Genomic DNA, 19419 nt, shown 5'->3' with positions numbered 1-19419 from the left:
ACAGACAGCAAACTAATGGAGAGGACCTGGAGTTTTAAATGTAGGATAACACATAGCGGGAAGTGAATTACAATCTGAAATATAATCAAGGGATTTGGGTAATGTACATACAGACTCACAGGTACTAGCGAGTCAGTTACAGACAGAAATATAGTTGAGGGATTCATTTGGTTTCCAATTAGAAATACGGATACTGGTGGATGAGTTATAGACTGGCAACGAATTGAGGGGTTTAGGATGGTTCATGTACAGGGTCATAGATACATGGGAGTCAGGTAAAGATTGAAATTAAATTGAGGGGGTTTAGGATGTTTTATATGGAGAATAACAGATAGCCACGAGTGAGTTACAGACTGGAATCTAATTGAGGAATTTCTGGTGGTTTATACATAGAATAACAGATAACCATGAATGTATTATAGATAGAAACTTTTGGGGTGCTTGGGTTAGTGTATAAAGTGAATAACAAATATTCAGGAGTGAGTCACAAACTGGAATATGATCGAAGATTTCAGAGTGTTTTATATAGAGAGTCACAAATACATGGGAGTGAGTTACACACTGAAATCTAATCGAGAGGTTTCAGGGTACCTAATATTACAGAAGAGCAAATACCCAGCAGTGAGTAACAGATCGCAATCTGATTAGGGGTTTGACGTGGTTTATATGCAGAGTGCCAGATAAATGGAAGTCAATTGCAGATTGGAATCTAATCGAGGGGCTCGGCGTGTTTATAAAGAAGAATAAAAAATACTCAAAAGTGAGGCATAGATTGGAATCTATTTAAGGTGATAGGGTGTTTTGCATATGGAACTCCAGAAGCCTGAGAATGAGATTCAGACTGGAGTCTAATTGAGGGATGTGGGCAACTTCAATTCAAAGCAACCAGATGGGGGCGGAGGGGGTGGGAACAGGCGAGAAAGTACCCACCATGGACCAACTCAAGAATGAGCTGAGCCACTCAGGACTCAACTACTGCATGTGGAAATTTCCATGTGTTATGAAATGTGGGAGAGAAACAAACAGACATTCACACAATGAGTAACAGTCAGGAAGGGAAAGAAAGGCAGTCAGATTTCGAAATGGCATCAGATCAGGACAGTCTTAGATTTAAACATTGGCTCAGCAGAAATAGCTTGGAAAGAAAATTGGAAAGAGGACAAGTTAATCTGCTGATTCAAACAACATTTTAGAACAAATGATGTGTTCCCAGATTTTACCCGAGATTGAAGTGGGAAAGTGAATAAAATGCATCTGATTATTGTTACTCTGCACTGAAAATTTCTAATTGAGCTGTGATCAGTTTCCCTTTGCTGAAAACAATTCAGAAACTTGTATAAACCTTTGCATGTTGAAGACATAAACTACACTACTTTCGTGACTCCCCGCTTGCCCGTTTTGAAATCGTCCCCCTCTGTTTTCCCAATTCACTGAAGATTTTATAATGACACTACCATACTGGTTACAATGCTGTCCATTTCACACTATTTCATATCATGTGTAACTACAATCATGTGTAACTACAATCACACCAACAAACATATATTGTTAAATCCCACGGCTTTGTTTATTTGCAAATGCATTGTTTTCCTTTATTCGTGAACAACACAAAATTTGAACTCCCAGCAGCTCAGACTGGTAGTTGGTTTAAAAAAAATGTTTTGAGGTTGGGCCTAGCCACTCAGGATTCAAACTCTGTGGCCGACACTGAACAAAGCTGCACATTTGCAATTGAGTGGCTGAGCTGTTTCAGGGTTTTTTTTTGTAGATTTCAGTCTCTCAGATAATTGGAGCTGGGAAAGTAAGAAAGATACTGTTGCAATGTGACATATTCTCAGGCGTCCACAGTAAATAGCTTCTGGACTTTGCATTTTAATAACCCTCAAAAAGCTGTCTCGATTTCCTATCTCTGCAAAGAGAATTAATTTTTCTACAATGCAAAAATGTGTGCATTTTTGATACATCCCCTCTCCCTTGCTGCCTGAGTTCCAGACCCAAATGAATCAGTAAGATATGTTAGCTTTGTTCTTGGCAGCCATTTCATGCTAGCACAACACTGACATTGTCGCTATAAATAAGGAAAAACAAGAGAGACTGGCAGCATTAATGAAGTTTGAAAATATTGAACATTGGTCCAATACTAACATGAAAGATTATCTGACCCTACACACTCTGACACAGAGGACTGGGCAGATAATTGGAGATAATTGCTGACGTTCTGTCTCAGAATATTCCTGCTGCCATTGTGTGACTCCCAGATGTAACTCTTTCTATCTACCTTCTATTTTTATATTTCCAACAAATGTTCTATACTTCTGTGTGTATGTTTCTAACTGTGAGTGAGAGAGACTGGGTGTGTGTGCATGTCTGTGTGCGTATGTGTGTGCTTCTCCATGTTTCTGAGTGCGAGCGAGCATATCTGTGTGAGGAGGAGAGACTGTGTGCATGTACATCTAAGACTCTCTCTCTCTCTCTCTCCCTCTCTCTCCATTTCCCCATTGACTGAAGATATTAGTATCCTGTTATCCTGTCACTATCATCCTGGATACAAACCTCACACTGTCTCAATTTTCTTCAATCCTGTGTAAGTACAATCACACCCACAAACACACAAAGTTGCATCCTACAGCTTTGTTTATTTGCAGATGTATTTCTGAGGTCGGTCTCAGAGCATAGTTGCTGGCATTGTCTGTCCCAGATATAACTCTCACTGTCTGTCTTCTATTTTTGTACATCTATAAAATAAAATAAAATACAATATTTCTGTGTGTATGTACATCGAACGCAGAGCATGAAACTTTACAGTGCAGTACAGGCTCTTCAGCCTGTGATGTTGCGCCGACGTATGGAACCAATCTGAGGTCTATCTGTCCTACACCATTTCATTTTCGTCCATATGTTTATTCAAAGACCACTTAAATGCCCTTAAATTTGGCTTGTCTACTACTGTTGCAGCAAGTGCCTCTACTACTATCTTAGTAAAGAAACCATCTTTGACATCTGTCCTATATCTACAATCACTCAATTTAAAGCTGTGTACCCTCGTGCTAGCCATTACTCTCCTTCTAACCCTCTGATTGTCTTCTAAATCGCAGTTGTTACCTCTCAACCGCCTTCTCTCTAATGAAAACAGCCTCAAGTCCTTCACCCTTTCCTCATAAGACCGTCCCTCCATATCAGACAACATCCTAACAAATCTCCTCTGAAAACTTTCCAAAGCTTCCACATCTTTTCTATAATGCGGTGACTAGAACTGCATGCAATACTCCAAGTGCGGCTGCAGCAGAGTTTCATACAGCTGCAACATGACTTAATGGTTCTGAATCTCAATCCCTCTGCCAATAATAGCTGACACACCGTATGCCTTCTTAACAACCTTATTAACATGGGTGGCAACTTTCTGGAATCTATGTACATGAACACTGAGATCTCTCTGCTCTTCTACAATACCAAGAATCTTACTATTAGCCAAGTACACTTTATTCCTGTTATTTCGTCCAAAATGAATCACCTCACACTTTTATGAACTAAGCACCATTTGCCACTTCTCAGTCCAGTTCTGCAGCTAATCTATGTCCCTCTATAACCTGCAACATCCTTCCACACTATCCACAACTCCACTGACCTGAGTGTCATCCACAAATTTACTAACTCATCTACGCCCTCATCTAGGTCATGACTAAACATGACAAACAGTAGTGGCCCTAAAACAGATCCTTGTGGTACACCACTAGTAACTGAACTCCAGGATGAACATTTCCCATCAACCATCACCCTCTGTCTTCTTTCAGCTAGACAGTTTCTGATCCAAACGACTAAATCACCATCAATCCTATGCCTCTGTATTTTGTGCAATAGCCTACCCTGGGAACTTATCAAATACCTTATTGAAATCCATATTCACCACATCATCTGCTTTACCCTCATCCACCTGTTTGTTCACCTTCTCGAAGAACTCAATAAGGTTAGTGAGGCACGACCAAACCTTCACAAAACCATGTTGCAACCCCTAATCAACTAGATAATCATAAATCATATCTCTTATAACTGTTTCCAACACTTTACCCTCTTATAACTGTTTCCAACACAAAGTAAGCCTCACTGGTCTATAATTACCAAGGTTGTCTCTACTCCTCTTCTTCAACAAGGGGGCAACATTTGCTATCCTACAGTCTGTTGGCATTATCCTGTAGACAATGACTACATAAAGATCAAAGGCAAAGGCTCTACAATCTGTGTGTGTGTGTGTGTGTGTGTGTGTGTGTGTGTGTGTGTGTGTACGTTTCTGATATTGAGCGAGCAGATCTGCGTGAGCGAGTGACTTGGTCTATGTGGATGTCAATCTAATTGAACAATTTGAGTGTCAATGATTCTATGGTGGAACTCCTAACTCTCTCTCTCTTTCTCTGTCTCATACACATACACACGTGAGCTGATGTACACATACTACCACACATACATGCACAAACACAAATATTTGCACAGCAATGCCAATACACTCACAAACGCTGACACACACTTTCAACAACATCCTTCCTATAGCAGGGAGACCAGATGGCACACAGTATTGAAAACGCAGCCTATTTCTTGTAGATGGTGCTCGTAAGTGAGTGTTTGGCTGTGTGATTGTTTGTATGAGTGTGTGTGTGAGAGAGAAAGAGAGAGAGAGTACATCAGTGAGCAATACCTGCTTGAACATATATGGATCTGTGTGTGGATCTCACTTTTGTACATCAATGAGTGAGATGTTTACATCCCTGTGCCTGTGTGTGAGGGACATATGTTCAGCTCTGTGTGTGAGAATGTGTATGATACAGTTGTTCTGTATGTTTCAGCATGTGAGTCTGAGAGACAGTGTACTTCAGAAAGACAGTGAGTGTGAGTATGTGTGACAGAGGGACAGTGTGCAACAGAGGGAGTGTGGTGTGTGAGAGAGAGAACGACAAAGAGAGAGAGAAAGAGAGCAGGAGGGCTTATCAGAGAGTATGTATGTGACTGAGAGGGACAGTGTACATAACAGAGAGAGAAAGAGAGAGAGAATATGTCTGTGTGTATGTGAGGGAGAGAGAGAGAAAGAGAGAACGAAAGGGAATTGCACTTCAGAGAGAGGGTATTAGTGAGGATTTGTGCTCCATCCTTGTTGTGTTGTCAGAGCTGCTCATCTGAGGAAGTTGCTGCATCTTGACACAGAGTCTATTTCCTCTCTCCCAGGCTAAACTTCTCTCTTTTTCTTTGAGTCTCTCAAAGAAAATGCAGACACTCGCACAGTGTACAACAGTCAGGAAGGGGCTGAAGGAGATTTGAATTTCCAGATGGCATCAGATAAGGACAGGCTTAGGTTTAAATATGCTGTGGACAAGATCGATTGGTAAGTATGTTGTGAGGAGGAGATCAGGGGTTTTCAAGTGAAAAGACGAAACATGCTGCTGCATTCAACAGTTTGGATAGAAAATGATGTGTGAGCAGATCTTACCAGGGATTCGAGGAGGATCGTGAGGAAAATGCATCAGATTATTGCAACTCAACACTGAAAAATTACAATTTACTTGAGATCAAAACAGCTTAAACAACTTTAAACATCTACTACTGACCCTTTAGGCTCGTGTTCATCATTTTCTTTCTCACGATTCCAATTGGAGACCTTTTCTAATCCACATGAACGAACTCGACCTTGACAATTCCATTTACACTGTCTCCCATCAATACTCATCGAATCTATATTGGAGAGGTTAAACAGTGTTCCCAGCAAGCAATCCCAGGGCTGAGGAAACATTGGGCTCCATACAATGTGAAGCTTACATTAAACTGTCACCATTTAAATCTCCAGGTCTGGTAGAGAAATGTGTTACCTACAGTCTAAACCTCCCCCAACACTGCCGCTTTTCAAATTCCCAGGATAGGTTCAGCATAGGTTTAGATATTGAATAATCACCCACTTACCCCATCCTGCCCACATCAAACAAATTTAGGGGTGCAAGGCCATTGGATTAGATGCAGAATATGTGTCCCTCTGCATTTTCTCCATCTAAATCTCCCAGAGCTTGGAGAGAATGGGGTTAGATACAGAGTAAAGATTCTTCTACACTGACCGCATCGAAGATTCCCAAGACAGGTAAAATGTTCGGCAACATTGTAGACAGTGCAAATAGTACAATCAAGTTAGGAAGGGTAGACAGAGTGAATATGCAGAACTGTGTTCCATGGAGTTCAGTGCATGCAAGTTTGTGGTTATTAGGTTGGAGGGAGTATATAGGAGGTTTACAAGAATGATACTGGAGTTCAGGCGTTATATTCTCAGGATAGATTATACATATGAAGGCCTGCTTCCTCTAGAATTGAGACGGTTAAGGGGTGATATGCTCAAAGTCCCAAGGATATTAACAGGAAAAGGCCGACTCGATCAGATTAAACAATTCCCACTGGTTGGAGATTCCAGAACAAGGGGGAGCATGTCACATGAGACAGCTGGAATAGTTAGAGAGGAAAGCCGCTTACTGCTTCTGGGGCTAGGATTAGGATCATCTTCGAAAACCCGAACAATTCTCGGTACCACTTTGAAAAACTAAAATGAGGAACAAAGCTTCCCATTTATCGCTATGATGTTGCATAGACTATTTCTTACTCACTCACTGAACGTGCCTAATCTCATTCCCAGCCTTTCTATGTCCTCTTGGCAGTTTACTGTCCCACATCACTTTGTGTTATTAGCAAACATAACACAGAAGCCCATCATCTCGGTCATTCATAGAGATTATGCCAGTGCTCTGTCAGTCACAGAAAGTGATTCACTCCCATCTGCCGCGACACAGCTTGCGTCTGTCTGAGTCAGCTCTGAAACATCTCCAAGACACGCTCACCCTGTATGTATGTGTCTCTGGATTCCTTTTGACAAGCTAGGTTCGTCTCAAGTTAACATAATTAGACATGAGCACAAATATTTGGCTTGAACGCCAGCACAGGACAGATGGAGTTCGTAATTAAGATCTAATCAGCTCGCGATCTGTACAGATTGATACATAATAGCCAGCTATTAACATACTGGTAGCCCCGAATTCTTTTAATTTTATCAATGTTAACTAAATCTATAATTTATTTGTTGCATTTATGGATGGAACCGCACCTTCTGTAGTTTGGATTTTGCAGTATCCACAAATTTTGTGAGTGAGATTCTTGATATCAGAAGTGACTGCATTTGCTGATATTCGAACAAGTGAGATATGAGCGTACATTTCCCTCAATGACTGGAACGTGAAATGTTGAAATGTTTTCCAGTTTCTTAGTCACTAGGAATTTCATTCATTGTAAACAAAATGATGATTACCATTTTTGTCAGTTTTCTTGTTTTCAGATAGGAACATAGTAAATAGCAGCAAGAGTAGGCCATTCGCCCCTTCGAGCCTGTCCCACCATTCAATTGATCATGGCCAGTCATTCACCTCAATAACCAATCCACCATTTCCCCAAACCCACTCATCCCTTTAGCACCAGATGACAAGATGTGACAAGAAAGGGTATACTTTTTGACATGAGCTCTCATTTCCCTTCACAGGTTAATGAGAGCCCCAATGGGTGTATTGTTCAGGATTCTGTCGCTTCAACTCCAGATCCTGCAAAAATGTGATCCTTCAGTATCTGCCTGGAAAGGACTTCCTCAACACAAAAGGAACAGAATCAAAATAGGAAATGGATTGTCCCGGTGACTTAGTCCAGTGGCATCCCTTGGTGTATCAAGTGGAATATGAAATAAAAGGTAAATAGAATCATCAAGGATTTGGCAACTGCCCATTCAAATATTTCAGCACAAATCTAAAGGGGAATTAGTGGGTTTATCACCAGGCTATTGATTCAGAGACACTGTTAATGTTCCGCATTCAAATCACGGCACAGCAGATGGTGGAATTTAAATTCAATTTAAAAAAAACTTCTGGAATTGCCTGTCAGCTTGACATCAATCGTGAGGAAGATGAATATACACTTATTGGATTCAAAATGTTAATGCTGAGCAGTCAACTGTGCATTGTCGAGAACAGGTCATGTCTGACAAAAGCAATTGTGCTCTTTGAGAATGTGACACAGGCAGCGGATGAGAGCAGTGCTGTGGATGTGGGGCTTTTAGAAAGCATTTGATACAGTGCCATATGGTAGTCTGGTTAGTAAATTAGAAATGTATGGGATTGATGGGTCTGTGGCCGAATGGTTAGAAATTGGCTCCAAGCAGGAAACAGAGGGAAGGTATCGTTGGACATTTCACAGAGTGGAGAGGTGTTAGAAAGGCTGTTCCCCGGGGATTTGTGCTGGGTCACTTGCTTTTTATGATTTATATAAATAATTCAGAAGTGAGTGTTGGTTGCAAAATCTCTAAATTCTAAGATGATACTAAGTTAGCGAGAACAGTGAGGATGATGCTGAGCAACTTCAGAGGGACATTGATAAGTTGGCCAAATGGGCAGACACCTGACAGAAAAATGTCAATGCACAGAAATAGGAGGGAATGCAGTTTAGTAGAAGTAACACGGAGAGACAACACAGTCTGAAATGGTACACCTCAAAGCAGAGGACAGGTCGTTCTGCTATGATGCACATTTCATCAACATCAATTCGCTGTAACGCGATTGATGAATATTGGATGATGTTTCTAAAGTGTGAACTTTCAAACCATGTGTTGACTGTAGCACGATTGCATCACCAACACTTTTAAAGTGATTTTTATAGCGCGAATTTTCTATAACACGGGTTTGCACAGGAACACATCTACTGTGTAACAGCAAAACTACCTGAACAGGAGCAGAAGGACCTCGGGGTTGTCATACATTAATTCTCTAAAGGTGACCAGACAAGTTGAAACAGTTGTTGAGAAGGTTTGCAGGATCCTTGGTTTTATAAATAGAAACAGAGTATGAACACAAGGAAATGAAGCTGCAATTTTACAAGTCATTGGTCAGATCACATTTGCAGTACTGTGTTCAGTTCTGGGCACTTCATTTAAAGAATGTTGTTAAAGCTCTGGAGAGAGTTTAAAGTTGACTTACAAGTATGACACCGGGAATGAAGGATTTTAGATACAAGGAACGGTTAGATGGATTGGCCTTGTTCTCCTGTGGGACAGAGATTAAGAGGAGACCTTATGTAGATTTTCAGAATTATGAATAATTTTGACAGGGTAAAGAATTTCCACTAGTTAGTATGTCAGAAAATAGAGATGGATCAAACATTGGAGTGCAAGTTTATAGCTCCTTCAAAGTTGAATTACGGGTAGACAGGATAGTCTTTGTCTGGAAATGACTCATTTACTCTTTCGCAGTCCTGAGTCCATGCCTGTGGATCACAAGCAATCCTATGTGTGGTGATTTTGCATGGTAAGTTCTAAGTGAAACTTAATCAAAAGATTTGAGAAAATCCAAATGCAACACACCCACTGGTTCTTCTTGACCCATCCCTGACCTTGCTAGCATGGGACATTAAGATGAGTCCCTTTAAAGTCCTGCTTTACTAATCATTTTACAGCTTTCTATATTCTGTTTTCACGGATCCCTCCGTCGCCTCATCTTATATTGGCTGGTATCTCTTTTTTCACTGTCCTTCACCAACTCAGTAACATCTGAGACTCTGGAACCAGGGAGGCAGAGTTCTACCTGGTGTCACATCTCCACCCTGACAGACATCTGCCTGGTTCCATCCCCCTATTACTACTGCTCTTCTACTTTTATTTTCTGCATGAAATACACTGAGAAATAACTAATCTAAGCCCTTTATTTAGAAAGGGGGGAGGCAGAAAGTAGGAAAAGACAGGACCAGTTTGCTTAGCTTCTTTCAAAGTAACAATGTTAAATGTGTTATGAAGTTGAAGGTGTGTACTGTACTTTAAGAGGGAGGGAAAGCTGCCAAGCAGCTATCATGTCACAGTGTGTGCAGGAGAATTGAAACACCTAATATTTTGGCTGGAATCTAGATACTGAGTTGTTTCCACTGTGGTTCTAAATTAACCAACCAGTTTAAACTATGCCTCAAAATAGTAAAACCCAATCAATATGAATTTTACTGTTTTGACAAAATCGAACCAATGAGGCAGCCCAATGTTTTGAGGTATAAAAAGCAGACATTTTGGATAGTTAACCAAAGAAAGAACACCTTCTGCTATCGAAAAACTGCTATTCAAAGCATTCTCTCAAAGGTACCTTTCTCATATGAAACATCTTTATAGCAGAAGACTGAAGACCGCCTAGAGAGATCTACAAACAAAAGAAGATCAACACAGGAGACAACAGCCGTTTTCTGGGTTTGAAAACATTAAGTTGGTGTAAATTTAACAAGGGGCTTTATTGGATGAGTATATTTTATAGAGTGGGAGACTTTACGAGAAAGGAGGCTTAGAGTTTTAAATAATTGTTGTTTAATGTTCACTTAGGAAGATAAATAGTGTCACTCATACTTGAACAGAATACGAGGAGAGATGGGCTTGTCTGTGTGATTGGTTTAATGAGCAGAAGAGCTGACCACCGTGTTGTATCAAATGTTTTCATCTTTTAATACTTCCTAATACTTACACACGTCCTGTATTATAGCATTGAAATAATTCATTTTAGTATTTTTGGGGGTGGTTGCTGCCTTACTATTGGATAATGAAAGGAGAACAATGACCTAGTTTCCTTCATTCAGACAGTGGTTATTGATTACTCCACCTGGCCGCTAGAGTTGCCGCTCTGCCTCGCCTCATGGCCCCGGCTGGAGTCACCTGTAGTCACCTCAAGCTTCCTCCCTCCCCTTTGCAGGCAACCATCTTGGGATGATGTCACCGCACAGCCCTTGCGTCTTTGTGCCACCAGGTCATTGTGAGATTGTAAGAAATAATGGAATGAACAGGAGCAAATTGTCCCAGATATAAAAAATACTGCTGCTTGTGCAGTGGTGCGGTGAGTCCAGCAGATGGTGGCATTATATCATTTTAAACACAAGAGGGACAGATGCAGACAGAGAGAGTCAGAGACATTGATCCATCACTTCTTAAATTCAAACTTCCCTCCAGAAAAAACTGTGTCCCATTGCAGGCAGAGGTGGGCACACACACACACACGTCAACATGACCAACAGCATCCCATCAATTTAAACACAAGAAGACTAGACATAGGTACAGATAGAGGGGTGTTTAAACCCTACTTCAATGGCTATAGTGCCAAAAACAAAACAGACCCCATTGCACACAGAACAGAGACAGAGTGATGTACAAACATGGAGATACACTAATACATCTGTTGAAAAACACTGAGACACACACAGATAGTTAGACAGAGATTAGTAGGTAGACACCACAGAAACACAGACATAGAATCGAAGACACACACTATAATGTGCACACACAAGCACAGAGGCACACGCAGAATCTGTGAGCAGTCATTGACACTGCCCTGAGTTTAACCATCTCTAACACACTCTGTGGCCCACCATATCATTCTCAGCTTTTACAGATGAAATATTGATGAGAAAGTGGAACAGTCGCGTGATGTCACTCAATCTAGTCAGGGAAGAGGTGAAATATGTTTAAAATCTCATACTCATTTGTGCAATTAACAGATTTGCACAGCAGATCCTTGCAATCACTGGATGTCCATCTGTGAAATGGATTAATGATGATGGAGAGTAGCTGTATTCTCCATAATTTGGGAGAATGAACTTGCAGTGAGGCTTGCTCAGCACCACAGCCAGAAACATCCTCTGTCTCCACCACTGACACTCAGTATCAGCATTGTGTACCACAGACAAAATGCACTGCAAAGAAATCACCAAGGTTCCTCACAGAGCAGGCTCCAGACGCACGGCACTAACACCTAGAACACCAAACACGGAAGATAGACAGGAACACCAACAGTTGACAATTCCACGACAAGCCATTCACCACCCTGGCTTGGAAAACATTGCCATTGATTGAAAATCGTGGAACGCCCTTCATTGCATCATTGTGTGTTTATCTGTACCGAACGAATTGCAGCAATTCGAGATGATAACTCATCATCCTCTTCACCAAAGTAATTATGTTTGAGCAATATGTTGTGACCCAGCCAGCGATGATCCAAATACATTAATGAATCATAACATAAATCTCCATCCTTCGAGAGGAGCGAGAAGAGAGACAGAGAGAGAGAGAGAAGAGCGGAGGCTGACAGAAAGGTAAATATCCCACCTAGAAATGGACTTACCTCGAGCGTCAGGCGTCCATTTTTGGGAGGAGTGAGAGAGAGTTAAGACCAGGGGGCGGCCAGGAAGGAAAATTTTCCACCAAAAAAGAGATTTACCATAAGCATCAGGTCTCCATTTTTCGGGAGGTGCGAAGTGAGAGAGCGAGAGAGGGAAGACCAGGGGGCTGTTGAGAAGGTAAATTGCCCACTTAAAAGGGACTTACCTGGAGAATCAGGCCTCTATTTACAGCAGCGGTGAGAGCGAGGAGCTGAGTGGGAGGTGTGGAATTGCGTGCTGGGAAAATGAGTGAACTGGTATATTTAGGCAGTGACTCCTTCATGTGCAGGAAGAGTGAGCAGCTGCAGCTCTTGTTAGCCCTCATGACAACTCTTAAGCTGCAGATGGACTCATATTGGAGCACACAGGATGCTGAGGGGGTTGTGGATAGCACGTTTAGTGAATTGATCACACCGCAAATTAGGATGGCCGAGGGAGAAAAGGACTGGTTTACCAAAAGGCAGAGAAAGAGCAGGAATTTGTTTACCATTCTGGGTACTGTTGGGAGAGATAGCTCACCAGGGGAAGGCAGCAATAGCCATGTTCACGGCACCGTGCTTGTCTCTGCTGTAGAGAAGGGCGAGAAAAAGAATGGAAGGACTATAATCATAGGCGATTCCATTGTAAGGGATGAAAATAGGCGGTTTTGTGGTCGAAAATGGAAACCCAAATGGTATGTTGCCTCCCCGATCATTGGTCGGGCTGTCTCAGATCGGCTGCGGAAAATTCTCAAGGGGGTGGGTGAAGGGTCATTTGTCATGGTGCATATAGGCACCGAGAATATAGGCTTAAAAAGCGGGATGAGGTCCTACAAGCAGCATTTACGGAGTTAGGAGCCAACTTAAAAACTAGGACCTCAGAGGTAGCAATCTCTGAATTGCTACCAGTGCCACGCACTAGTCAGACTAGAAATGAAAGACGAGGCAGGATCAATACGTGGCTTGAGAGATGGTACAGAAGGGAAGGTTTCCGATTTTTGGGACATTGGGACTGGTTTTGGGGCAGGTGAGACTCTTACAAATTGGATGGTCTACCCTTGGGTGGGACTGGAGCCAATGTCCCTACAGTTGCTTTTGCTAACGCTGTTGCACAGAGTGTAAACTAATGTGGAAGACGGATGGGAAAAAAATGAGGAGGTTAGTGGACAGTAAGGAGGTAGTACCTGAAGCTTGTAAAGAAATAGATCATGACGTGAGGGCGACTAATGGGAATAGTAGGCCGGAAGCATAAGAAGAACACAAAGGGACTGGTGGACTAAGGTACATTTGTTTTAATGCAAGAAGTGTAGTCAGTAAGGCAGATGAATTTAGGGCTTGGATTAGTACCTGGGAGTATGATGTTATTGTTACTACTAAGACTTGGTTGAGGGAATGGCATGATTGGCAACTAATTATCCCAAGATATCGATGTCAGGATAGATAGGGAGATAAAAGAGGTGGAGGAGTTGCATTGCTCGTCAAATATTATATCTCAACTGTGCTGATGGAGGGCACTGTGGAAGACTCGAGCAGTGAAGCGATATGGGCAGAGCTCAGAAATAGGAAGGGTGTGGTAACAATGTTTGGACAGTACTACAGGCCTCCCAACAGAAAACGTGAGATAGAGGCACAAATATGTGAACAGGTTATGGAAAGATTTAGGAGCAACAGGATGGTAGTGATAGGAGATTTTAACTTTACCAACATTGACTGGGATTCAATTAGTTTTGCAGGTCTAGATGGAGCAGAATTCGTAAGGAACATCCAGGAGGGTTTTCTAGAGCAGAATATAAATAGTCCAACTCAGGAAGGGGCCATTACTAGATATGGTGTTGGGAAATGTGCCCAGCCAATTGGTTGATGTTTCAGTAGGGGATTGCTTTGGGAAGAAAGATCACAATTCTGTAAGTTTTAGATTACTCATGGACAAAGACGAGAGTTGTCTAAAGGAGTGATGCTAATTTTGGGGAAGGCCAGGTATAACAAAATTCGGCAGAAGCTGGGGAATGTAGATTGGGAGCAAAAGATGAAAGCAAATTACTGCTGATGCTGGAATCTGAAACCAAAAGAGAAAATGCTGGAAAATCTCAGCAGGTCTGGCAGCATGAATGAATGAAGGGAGAGAAAAGAGCTGACGTTTCGAGTCTAACTGACCCTTTGTCAAAGCTCCAGATTGGGAGCAGGTTTTTGAAGGTAAATCAATATTTAATATGTAGGAGACTTAAAGAGAGGTTGATTGGAGTTCAGGAGAGATATTTTCCTGTGAAAATTAGGAATATAAATGACAAGATTCGGGAACCATGGGTGACAGGTGAAATTGTGAGGCTAGCTAAGAGGAAAAAGGAAGTGGACATAAGGTCTAGGCGACTGAAGACAGATGAAGCTTTGGAAGAATATCGGGAATGTAGGACCAATCTGAAATGCAGAATTAAGAGGGCTAAAAGGGGTACTTGAGATATCTTTAGTAAACAGAGTTAAGGACTCTGTTAAGGAACTGACAGAGAAGATGCTGAGAAAGTATTCCTGTGTGTCTGCGAATCTGAAACCGAAGTTCATAATCTCAGGAGTTGCTGAAAAAGCTCAGCAGGTCTGGCAGTGTCTGTGAAGGCAAATCTGAGTTCACGGTTCTGGTCAAGTGATTGACGGGTCACCGGACCTGAAATGTTTAGTTTGATTTCTCTTTACAGGTGCTGCCAGACCTGCTGAGGTTTTCCAGCAATTTCTGTTTTTGTTTCTGATTTACAGGATCCGCAGTTGTTTCAGTTTTCTTTGACACATCACAGTATAAAGGGAAGATTATTGATGACTGATAAGAGAAGACAGTGCTTCACTCAAAGACCACTGTGTCTTGAATATTTTCTATCCCTGTATTGTTCCCAAAGTGAATCACCTCACACTTAGCTACATTGAATTCCATTTGCCACCTTTCTGCCCAGCTCTGCAGCTTCTCTATATCACTCAAAGACCACTGTGTCTTGAATATTTTCTATCCCTGAAGACTATGTATGCTCTCTCATTGACTACATTTCAGATTGGAGTACGCAGATTATCCGTGCTGAAGAGGGCACGGGATATGTGGAGTGGATAGGAAACCGAATTTGAAATCTAAACTCAGCTATGACTGGATTGTCTGCCAGAACAGACTGAACAGCTTAAACAGACTTTATAGTCTCCACCTGCTCAACTTTCCTCTGAGAGGTTTACTGAACCAATTTCCAATCCCTTTAGATTTGGTTCCATGAAACCGTTGGTCATTATGTCTCTGCAGCCTCCATCCTCTTACTGCATCAGGTGCTCTCAGTTTGGTCTTCTTTACATTGGGGACACCGCTCATAAACTTCGGGAACCACCACAGGGAACTGAGCACAACAACAGGGTCCACGGAGCCGACCAGACTTCCCACTCACCACCGATTTCAATTCCCGCAACCACTCCCTTTCTGACATACCCTACCTTGGCCTCCTCCATTGCCAAAACAAACAACAGTGCAAATTGAAGAAACAACATCTTATTTTCAACCAGGGCAGCCTACAACCCATAGGACACAACATTAAGTTCTCTAATTCCAAATAAATTTTCTCACCAAACCCGACTCACTTCCCAGCCTCTCCTCCTCTTCCACTGCTCTCTGCCACCAACTGGATTCATTCATCCCGCTGACCAACCAGGTCGTACCCTCGACCTGTCTTCACCTATCCTCACGTCACCACCCTGCCCTCGCCACCGTCTTTATATTCAGTTCCCCTCACACGCACCCACAGTGCTGAAGAAAGGTTATGCTCCAAATGTCGACTTCTCCACCTCCTGATGCTGCCTGGTTTTCTCTGTTCTTCCAATCTCCTGCGGGTGTATCCCACTCTACTAAAAACATCTCATTGTTCCTTCGACATTACCCCAATTCCACTCATAAATCATTACCTTGCTAAAATTCTTCCACTCTGCTGAAGCCCTCTACCTCTACGTGTTAACCTTTCACCTGCCTTCACACCTTTACGATCTTGCTATGGATGATGCCTGACATTATCAGTTTTCTCAGCATTGTCTATGTTTATTTCAGAGGGAATAACGTCACTGTTCCTCGTTCTATGATGGGATATATGGTCCAATCTGACTCCTTGATATTCCATTTCTTCACAGGGAAAGCAGTGCCACTCTGTCGAAATTTGTAACGTGCTAAGAAGGGCATCAATGTCTTGTGATGATATTAAAATTAAAATATCTTAAACCAATTGACAGTCATGACGAAATGACATGTTGCAATGGGCTCTATAAGAGGCGAGAATTCAATCTGCCCTCTTCCTTTTCTGCCATGTATGATGCTCCTGAACCAATCATACACAGATCTGATTGAATGCACAAACAACCACTCTCCAGATACTTCATTCAGAATAAGTTCAATAACACGACAAATTAAAAGGAAAGACAAAGCTGCATATAGGGAGTCATGTTTCTGTGGAATTCCTTACAGCACTGAAATCAGGCTGTTCAGCCCATCATTCACACGCCAGTGTAAACATCTGGTCATCCTCTCTAAACCTCTCCAATTACCCAGATCCTTGTCTGATTGAAGACTGTGCGGAGTTTGCACATTCTCCCCTGGTCTGCATGGGTTTCCTCCGACTGTTCCTGTTTCCTCCCACAGTCCAAAGATTGCACTTTAGAAGAATTGGCCACGCTAAATTTCCCATAGATTCCAGGGATGTGAGATCATGTGGATTAGCCATGGGAAATGCAGAGTTACAGGGATGGGGGGGGGGGTTGGGTCTGGGGGTGTGGGGCATGTGCACCTTGTTGGCATGTATGATGGCCCAAATGGCTCATTGGTTAGGTTTGTTTTCATTAGAAAAAAGGAGATTGAGGGGGGACCTGACTGAGGTCTACAAAATCATGAATGGTATTGACAGGGTAGATAGAGATAAGCTTTGTTTTCCAGGGTGAAGGATTCAGTAACAAGAGGTCACGCTTTCAAGGTGAGAGGTGAAATTGTTAAGGGGGGATACGCACGGCAAGTACTTTACACAGAAGGTGGTGGGAGTCTGGAACACGTTGCCAGCAGAGGTAGTAGAGTATGCACGGGAGATTAATTTAAGATGTGTCTGGACAGATACATGAGTAGGTGGGGAGCAGTGGGATACAGATGCTTAGGAATTGGGTGGCAGGTTTAGATAATAGATTTGGATGGCTCAGGCTTGGAGGGCCGAAGGGCCTGTTCCTGGGCTGTAATTTTTCTTTGTTCTTTGTTTCCACCCTATACGAATTCTACGATTCTATGCTCCTTCACATCTGCTACTATGGATGAGGTAGACTATCAAATGACCAAAACATCCCTTCAATGGGTCAGCAATGTTTGCTTTGTTTACAACAAAGAACTGCAGATGCTGTAGATCTGAGAGACAGCCAGAAATAGCTGGGGAACTCAGCAGTAATGGCAGACTGTTCAATGAAATTGTCGTTCAATTTCCTGGAACGTACACGCAATTGATTCAGATAGACAGCATTGGAGAATGCAGGGAGCAATATTGAACCCTTCATTAATGTGTTTGGATCATTGCCAGCTGGGCCACCGTGTATTGCCCAACATAATTCCTATGGTGAAGATAACGATGAGTTATCGTCTTGAACTACTGCCATTCATTTGGTGCAGTTAATTACACAATGATGTCAGGGAGGGAGTTCCAGGATTTTCAATCAATGACACTTGCGGGATTGAAATATTTTTCCAAGCGAGGGTGGTGAGTGGCTTGTTGTGGAAATGTCATGATCATGGCCATATGTTCCCGTTTATCTGTGTGCTCAGCATTCCAGATGATAGTGCCATGGGTCTGGAAGATGCTGTGTCAGGAATCTTGATGAATTTCTACAGTGAACCTTGTCTCAGCTGAACTATTCTAGTCAAGCACATGCGCACTAATCCTGTAACGCAGTTGATCTCCGTCACAAGCACTTCTTCTATCGGTCATCGTCTTCCTTTGAAGGTCAACTGTCAAGATCATCATACACGTTTTTCCCTTAATAAATCCATCGTAAATGTCATGGGTTATTCAATCAATCTTAAAATGATTAATTATATGGTCCCCAGAACATATAAAAATCGTTTTCACAGCTCTGACAATATAATAGAGGTGGACCCTCCTTATAATTTGAATATGTTTGAAAAACCCCCGAGAGATGAATCTCATTCATTTCATCTCGGCGTTTTTCCCAGTCTGAGATTGTTTTAAAAGAGCAACAGTGCCATTGCAACGATTCGAGTCTGGGTCAACCGCTGAGAAGGACATGTGTTCAGTCCTTGGCCAGTAATTTTCAAACTGTTCCCGTCATCATAACTAATTGAATGGACTGAAATTAAAAAAAGCGAAATTGTTGGACAAGTTCAGCAGTTCTGGCAGCATTAACATCAGAACACTTAAAATGTCTGTTTAGAAACTACAACGCTGCAATGGCTAGGAATCAAATCTCGATCAACAGCTTGGAAGGCAGCTATGCTCACCACTATACCACCACCGCCCTGCTGAATGCACGCTCGCCATTCCCAATCACACCTAACAAGACCGTGTCCATGACCAGTTGGAATGGGGGCTGAAATTAAAAAAAAAAAGAAATTGCTCACAAAGTGCAGCAGTTCTGGCAGCATCAGTCTCAGAACCCTTCAGTTCTGAAGAACAATCACTGGTCTCCTTAGGCTCATCTAATTTCTCCCCACAAATTATGCCTATCCTACTAAATTTAGCTAGTAATTTCTGAGTTTTCTTTCAGTTCTCCTGCATTTGCAGAATGCTGCGTTATGTTGACGAACTGAAGAGGATTTTGGTTCAGTTTACGGTGTGTCTCATTCATTCAGGCAAATGTCAAGAACCATCTTCGAGGGATCTGAAGAGTTATAGCCGTTTGGAGAAAGAGTACAGAACTTAAGATAGTTCAGCTCAAAGCACGGCACTTAGTGCTCCCTGTTTGGAATATTGAAGATGAGAGAGGAGCTGAGAAAGGATGGGAACAGGAGCCATATTGATGATGTGGAAGAATAATGCATCTGGTAACAGTCTGTCAGTCTGAGTAATAGCAGTCGTTCCTGACACTGGATTCAATGAGTGGTGAAGGGTCAGTGAACAGAGCAGGCAGTCCCTGTTATTCTATTAATGACTCTCGAGCGCCCGCTCTCTTCGTGACCTCTCAGTCTCCCAGGAAATGAGGTTACTAGAACATAGAACATTAC

At 42.2% G+C, this 19419-nt stretch overlaps 1 protein-coding gene across 1 annotated transcript in view; it reads left to right on the top strand.

Annotated features, from left to right (window-relative positions):
* The window catches only part of LOC122552141 (mucin-5AC-like), a 120657-nt gene extending 112949 nt beyond the window's left edge, over window positions 1-7708 (top strand). The window contains exon 33 of the mRNA XM_043694634.1: window positions 7550-7708. Within this exon, the coding sequence (XP_043550569.1) occupies window positions 7550-7621 (72 nt within the window). The 3' untranslated portion in view covers window positions 7622-7708. The remainder of the gene's footprint in view (window positions 1-7549) is intronic.
* The last annotated feature ends 11711 nt before the right edge of the window (window positions 7709-19419 follow it).

Source organism: Chiloscyllium plagiosum, chromosome 8 (genome assembly GCF_004010195.1).
Source record: "Chiloscyllium plagiosum isolate BGI_BamShark_2017 chromosome 8, ASM401019v2, whole genome shotgun sequence".
NCBI lineage: Eukaryota > Metazoa > Chordata > Chondrichthyes > Orectolobiformes > Hemiscylliidae > Chiloscyllium > Chiloscyllium plagiosum.
The sequence above is the reverse complement of the archived record's forward strand: the minus strand, read 5'-3'. Positions and strand labels throughout refer to the sequence as shown.